This window comes from Nannospalax galili, unplaced genomic scaffold, assembly GCF_000622305.1.
Source record: "Nannospalax galili isolate Female #2095 unplaced genomic scaffold, S.galili_v1.0 scaffold4128, whole genome shotgun sequence".
Taxonomy (NCBI): Eukaryota; Metazoa; Chordata; class Mammalia; order Rodentia; family Spalacidae; genus Nannospalax; species Nannospalax galili.
In genome coordinates, this window is record NW_008357079.1 from 88,369 (window position 1) to 96,128 (window position 7,760).

A 7,760-nucleotide genomic window follows, 5' to 3' on the forward strand; every position below is an offset into this window, starting at 1 on the left:
CCTGCGATCGCCATGCTGTGAGGAAGCCGGATCAGCTATTTGGGGAGGCTTCTTTGATTCTGATGAAGCCACAGAAACTGACAACTGGCAGAAGTCAGTGAGAAATGGTAGCTGATGAACCAGTACTGTGCCCTTGCCCCACCTCCCTTGTGGTGGTTCTCCTTTGCCCGTGGATGAATGTTGGTTGGCAGATGGCTTGCACCCAGGACTTTTCTCCTATCCCACTTCTTGTCCCACTTCTGTTCAAGTGGTGGCATTAACTGAGCTGTGTGACCTTGCTCAAGTCAACTTCTCTAGGCCACAATTTTCTCATATGTAAAATAAGGAGGTAGGAGCCTGGGGATATAGCTCAGTGGTAGTGTTTTCCTAGCATGCGCAAGGTCCTGTTTTTGATCCCTAGCTTTACAATAAAATGAAGAGATGGGATTCAGCTTATGATTTTAGAAAGAGGTATCTTAAACAGGAGGAGGGAGGGAGGGAGGGAGAGAGAGAGAGAAAGAGAGAGCGAACAGGAGATGGAAATCTGTGTCCCAGACATAGCTGGGCCCAGCCATGCCACTGATTATATTGTCTTTCATCACAAAGAAATTTGGTTAGATATTCTCCAAAGCTGTGGTATATGCCAGCTCTAAGCAAGGGCTCTACTACGTCCTTTTAGAGAGAAAACTTGAGTTCAGTCACTCTAGACTCCGTATCACTATTCTCTCTCCTTTTTTCTTCTGTGGAACATTTCTCCCTGGTAGTATTTTTAATAGAAAATAGATATTTTATTTTGTTTATACAAGGCATTTAAAATATAAATCATATACACTGTATAGATATGATAGACAAATAAGTATAAATATAAATGCATATATGTGTAAAAGGTCACTGAGTTCAGTTGTGTGTGTCCTGAATCCTTAAACAGAAGGATTCATTGGCTCAGCATCTCTTCTGCCTTTCTTGGCTGCCTAGAGCCAAGTCTCTAGAGCTCAAGTACTGTTGTCTTCTCTATAGACCTCTTCTGTGCCAGTAGGAGCTGTAGAGTGAAGCAGGAGCCTCAGGCTCACTGCTATTCTCTAGAGTGAAGTTAGAGGCCTTGATGGAGAGGATGAGACTCTCCCAGGAGAGCTCTACCTACTTGCACTTTGGGAAGTGACCTCTGTCCTGAGGCCAGATGGAAGGGTAGTGGCCTTCCAGGTGGTGGAGAACCCAGGTGTGTATATGGGGGGTGTCCAGGCATAGCCAGTAGGATCACACCAAGGACCTTGGATTATCACAGTAGGCTTTCCCTGGTGTCCAGCTCCTTGTGCCTTATGCAGGGACTCCTTAGCTAACACAGAGCTGGCTTCTTCACTTCAGACGTAGCTAGGCAGGCTCCCCTGAGTTTCAAAGGTCATGTGGTTAGGTTCCCATGTCTTCCTCTTTGGTACTGGTCCTCACAGTCATTGGCACAGCTTCCATGGTTTCCACCTCGACGCGAGGTGGCCGGGAAGTTTGCCTATAAAGCAGATTATTCACAGCTTTAAAAAAAAATTTTATTACTTTTAGTTTATGTGTATGAGTGTATTGCCTGCATGTATGTAAGTGTACCTGTGTCACGCAGCGCCCACGGAGGTCAAAAGAGGCGTCAGATCCCCTAGAACTGGAGTTGTGGGTGGTTGTTAGTCACCATGTGGGTGCTGGGAATTGAACCCTGGTCCTCTGCAAGAGTGGTCAGTGCTCTTAAACACTGAGCCGTCTCTCCAGCCCCCCTTCCACAGGTTTTTGAAAAGAGGTCAGGACAGCTATGTAGTCAACATACTTATTGAACACGTGTGACCAGTACTGAGTGCATTCTATTAGTGGGCATCAGCACCATCCCCAGCGATCTGTACTTCTCAGAGCTGGAAAAACTCACAATGGAAATGTGCAGATAGCAAGTATCTGAATCCTATTTGGGTATTTTCAACCTGGCCATTCAAAGCTTTACCAATGTTGCTGAAACAATCCATGCCACCCCACTCTTACCCCCAACTTTACCAATCCTCTGCTAAGAAGCAGTGTAGCTGATGAGGAAGGAGACAGGAGAGTAGCTGGTCAGAGCTTGGCCAGACCATACTTTATTATGTTGATGAAGATGACTGAATATTCATGACCAAGTAATCACACTTATCATAGTATCAATTTTTGGATGTGCTTTAAAATATTGTGAATAATATTTATGTTTTCCTCTTATGATAATATTTATTGGTTATGTATACTTAATTTACAATTTTTAAAGAATGTAACATATTATTCATTAAAAACATAGTATGTATATTTCTGAACATATCCAGTAATTGTTATCTCTGAGGAATATACCTTATTATGTGGACCAGGCTGGCCTTGAACACACAGAGATCCACCTGCCTCTGCCTCCTGAGTCCTGGGATTAAAGGTGTGTACCATCATGCCTGGATCTATAACAATATTTTGAAAATCCTTTAAAGTCACTTCTATTTTGTAAGCATTTAGAATTTTTTGGAATTTTTAATGAAATTCTTGAATATATACTAGCATTATTAATTTATAAACTACTTACAAGGTTTATAGTATTTCTTACTGACTGATAGGTATTAGTAGTTTTCAAGACTAATGTGACATTTAGATAACTGGTTTTCTTTTTGGCTTAATGGCAACAGCTCATAGAATGTTCACTGATCAAAATTAGGCTCAGTTTAGAAATACTGGTGCTTTGCCAGCTCAGTTACGTTCCTGGCCTAAGTCACATGATTTTTATTTATTTTTTGTCTTTTTGAGACAGGGTCTCCTGGTAGCTCTAGCTGGCCTGGAACCTTACGTAGACCAAGCTGTCCTTGATTTCACAGGGATATACCTGTCTCTGCCTCTTGAGTGCTGTAATTAAAGGCGTGGGCCACCATGCCAGCTTATAATTTTTCTTTTTAAAGGCAGTATCTCACTATGGCTGGCCTGGAAATCACTCTGTAGACCAGGTTAGCCTGGAACTCACAGAGATCTACCTGCCTCCGCCTCACAAGTACTAGGTTTCAAGGTGGACACCACCATGCCCATCCCAAGTTATATAATTTTTATATCGAGATACTAGTTGATATTTTACTACTAGTAACTGAAAGTTCAGTTTCAAGCAATCTGATATTCACTCATGTATTAATGCTGATGCATGCTTGATATGAAATCAACAACCATGTCATCTAGTTACTAAATGATTAAATGATAGAAGTGCAAAATCAGAACTTATGTGCCATTAGGTTTGAATGCAAGAATGATAAATAAGCCTAGAGATTAGAAGAATGAAAAACACAAAAACTGGAATGCCAGCGAGTGGTAAGACGCTGAAGTGTTGGTTTTCAATGATTAGAAACAAGAAATTAAGGCCGACGTGCGTGTGTTTATAAGGTGCAGCCTGTGAGGAGAACATGGTCAGGAATGTGTCATAAGAAGAACCTTTGGTAGATTGACCTCCTGCATCATAGGCCCTGCTCCAGCTGCCCCAGCTTGAATGTGTGTTCTGAGAACTGTGTGGGATGTGAAGGGCTCTACAAGGCTGGCTCAGTCCCACCTGGCTCTGGTTAGCTGCTACAGGAGGAGTTGAGTGTGAAAGTTTAGTCAGGAGATGGGTTCTTCTTTTGAGAGGGCATCTGAAATCTTAGGATAGAGCTCTTTTCTGGAAAGGAAGAATTTGATCCTGAAATTCTCCTATGTCACTCACCTTGATCTGAGGTAGCATGCCAGTAAAACCGCAAACACTATAGAACCCAGGATGAAAGATGTGGAGACGGCCACTGAAAAAGAAAAGAACTAAGCCAGAACCATGCCAGAGTCCCCACAAAGGCATTCACTGCTAAGAACTGGTAAACCCCAGTTAATGTCCATTCTTACCTGGACAAATGCCCTTCCAAACAGTTTGCCATTATTAACACTTCTGGGGGCTGCAGAGATGGCTCAGTGTTAAAAGTCTATACTACTTTTGCAGAGGACCCAAGTTTGGTTCCCAGCACATATCAGGCAGTTTGCAACCACCTCTAACTCCAGCTTCAAAGTATCTGACACCCTCTTTTGGTCTCTGTGGGCACCTGCACTCACGTGTACAAACTCTCTCACACACACAATTAAAAATTAATCAATTAATCTTTTTTTATGTCTGTTTGATACGGGGTCTACCTGTAGTCCCAGCTGACCTGAACTCACTATGTAGACCAGGATGGCCTCAAATTCACAGAGATCCGCCTGCCTCTACCTCCCAAGTGCTGGAATTAAAGGCATGCACCACCACGCCTGGCGATTATAGATAATCTTTGCTTTCACTATTTCTTTTTTGTTGCCCTCATACTTCTGTAATGACACTGTAATCAGAAGAAACAGCAAAGTTATAGAAAGCAGACATCTTTTCAGTAAGTAAAATAAGCATGGCCAAGTTGTTACAAAAGAAATATTAGGAAACACTAGAAAGTAATGAAAGATGTCTTGAGTTCTCAGACTTATCATTAATCATCATTATGACTGGAAAAGATGTCTAGCAGACGTGTTGCATGCTACGGTAAACCATGTGTCCACGTTGGCTGGTAGGCTTAGCATGTGTTTACTGTTGAGTAGTGGGTGTAGATAGTAGCTCCACTTTCACAATGCTTCTTTCAATTTCTTTTTGAATGAAGATCAAAATCCCAGCACTCCGGAGGCAGAGGCAGGCAGATCTCTGTGAGTTCAAGACCAGCCTAGTCTACATAGTGAGTTTCAGGCCAGCTGGAGCTACAGGGAGACCCTGTCTCAAAAAAAGACCAAAAAAAAAAAAAAACCCAAAAAACTTCAGAATCATAATCAGGAAAGAAGGCCCCTAGGCCAGTGATGTCAGAAAGCCATTTTCAGTGGCTTAATGCCTGTCTCCAATTATATCCACACAAAGTTGGTCAAGAAATTGAAACCAGACTGAGACAATGAATTAACAGATCATTTGCCAAGTTCTCCACCCTGTTGGAGGGTGGAAGGAAAAAGGAAGAGACTGAGATTTGGTATGATAAAGGAGAAGAGGTGAGGAAGGAGAGGACAGAAAGGAAGGAAGGTGATGATACAGAGGCCATGAGGCCCCCTTTCACTTCCGCACACAGTGGAGGTTGGGTCTAAGGTGGGGAAGGCAGCAGAGGCAGCCATAGCCAGTATTTGGGGAGAAACGCTGTGTGTGAATAGAGAGGGACCAGTCATTCCTTAGCAGCACCCTGGCAAACCAGGTCAGTCCCGCAGGAGCAGCACTGACATCACCGTGGGCACAGTGCTGTGAATCTGAGTCAGGGGACAGTATCGCTGAAGGAAGAGCATCCACCCATTACTCCTGGGCTATGGTTTCTCTTCTCTCTTACTGTCATAGGCACACAATAAGAGATGGGCTCAGGACTGAGGATGTACTTAGAGTACTTGTCTATCATGAGGCCCCAGGTTCTGTCCCTAGCACTGAAAATGTAACATGGTGTTGGGTTCAAAACAGAGACTAAATAATTGCTGCAGTTCAACCTTTAAAATTCCATGAATTAAAGTAAATTTGAAGTGGGGTGTGTGTGTGTGTGTGTGTGTGTGTGTACATTCTTGTGTGTGAGTTTGGGCATGCTTGGCCTATGCACTTGTTAGAGGTCAAAAGAGTGAGTGTGGAAACAGAGGACTACCTCAGGTGTCAGCCTTCACTGTTCCCCTGGTTTAGACAGGATCTCTTGTTCTCCAATGCATACTCCGGGCTAGCTGGCCCTAGAACTTCTGGGAACTCCCCTGTCTGCCTCCTATCTCGACTTAGAAGCATTAGGATTACAGATGTATGTTACCATGCTCAGCTTTATGTGGATTCTGGGGATTTGAACTCAGGTCCTCACACTTGTATGCCAAGTGCTTTTACTTATTGAGCCTCAATATTTGTTTTTAATGAGAAACCAGTATTTCAGAACAGCTTATGACTCTCCCTGGTAAAGAGTACGTACTTAATCTCATTGAACAAGTGGATAAGTGATGTAATGACAGGAGCATTTCCCACCAAATGTGTAGCAAATTTATAACAGATATGAAAAAAACTCAAGGCACAATAACACTCTGGAAAATAACCTCTTTCCTCCTAGAGGCCTGTGTATGGCAGTGTAAACGCTATCACAGTTGGTGTGCTACAATTGTATTTTGAAATCAGGAGTATTGGGCTAACAAGATGGCTCAATCGGTAAAGGCGCTTGCTGCCAAGTCTGGGGATCTGAATTCAATCCCTGGAATCCACATGGTGGAAGGAAAGAAACTACTCTTATATGTTGTCCTCTGACCTCTGCATACAATGAATGAATGAATGAATGAATAAATAAATAAATAAATAAATAGTAAATAAAAAATCAGGAGTGTTCAATAATAGCCTAGTTGAAGAACAGATATGAAATACAGAGATAATTGATGAAAGGACAAGTGAGCCAGCAAATAATTAAAACAGTGAAACTAGCCGGGCGGGGTGGCACATGCCTTTAGTCCCAGCACTTGGGAGGCAGAGGCAGATGGATATTTGTGCATTCAAGGCAAGCCTGGTCTACATAGTGAGTTCAGGTCAGCTGGGGCTACGGGGAGACCCTGTCTCAAAAAGACAAAAATAAATAAATAATAAATAAATAAGTAAAAAATAAAAACAAAACACTAACATAACCCAAAGAGTGCGTAAAATGATCAGTGGTTGTAAATTTGCTGGGGAGCAGGAACGAGAGAGAAAAATCAGAAGGTTTAGAGAAAGCATTTCAAAGACTTTGGGTTTGCTTTCTAAGACAGATGGTCTTAGAAACTCTGCTGCTGAAAAAGTACATGGCAGGCAGGGCATGGTGGCACAGGCCTTTAATCCCAGGCAGAGGCAAGCCTGGTCTACATAGTGAGTTCCAGGTTAGCTGGGGCTACAGGGAGACCCTATCTCAAAAAAAAGAAAAAAGAAAAAGCACATGGCAAATGGTATTGACATTAACAAAAGTCATCATCACTACTCAACAGTAGGACATGGTCAGGGCGTCTGAGAGGCCCCAGGACCCATAGGGGAGTGAAGATGGGTTGTACAACATTTCTACCTGTTCATGGTGATCGTCCAGCAGGGCTGGATCAAACTGGGGTTGCCTGCCACTGATCGGTGAACAATATGTGCTCTGAGGTCAGCAGGACTATGTTCAGAGTCCAGCTGTGTGGTCTTGAAAAAAATAATGTCACTTTTTTCTGCTTGCTTCCTCACTTAGGAAACAAAACAAAAGTAATGGTTCTCACCTTGTGGGTAGCAACTAAAGAATTGTACACGATGTGCTTAGCACAGTGCCCAAGAAGCTGGCGCTGCCGCCATCCACACCATCAGGCCTCTCTTCTGGGCTGCCTGGCCAAACCATGTAGTTTTACAAAGGAAAGTGAATGCCTGTGGGGTAAGTGCGCTTCCTGAGGCCGAGGGGAGAGCCAGGGTCAGGACTGGACTCTGCTATAGTACCCTATAGAATGGCAGGTCCTGGAGGAACTGCTAAGGGTCCCAAGACATGGCATTCCCAGGTGGGTGTGGAGCTCTGAGTCCTCAGAAGCTGCCTTTTAAGGGAGGTCAAGTGCATTTCTACCTCTGCCATCTAGGAGAGTAGGCACAGTAATCCATTTATTTTTCTTCATGTTTTCTAAGCCAAGAGTGGCAGAAATGTAGCTTTCTGTTAAACGGGGGCATGTTCTAAACATGAAAAAGCTATCTAATCACAAATTTATAAATTTTAAAGAAAGGAAAATACCCTGTAAAATCAAGGCCATCTGCTGGCCCTGTAACT

General features: G+C 43.2%; 1 protein-coding gene across 1 annotated transcript; it reads right to left on the reverse strand.

Annotated features, from left to right (window-relative positions):
* Positions 1-797: 797 nt before the first annotated feature.
* LOC108490034 (interleukin-15 receptor subunit alpha) lies at positions 798-3,764 on the reverse strand (the record flags this gene model as incomplete). Its single annotated transcript, XM_017794859.2, is given in 2 exon segments — positions 798-1,480; positions 3,692-3,764. Coding segments are annotated over 2 exon segments (170 nt in total), but the record flags the coding sequence as incomplete, so codon positions are not given.
* Positions 3,765-7,760: the final 3,996 nt, after the last annotated feature.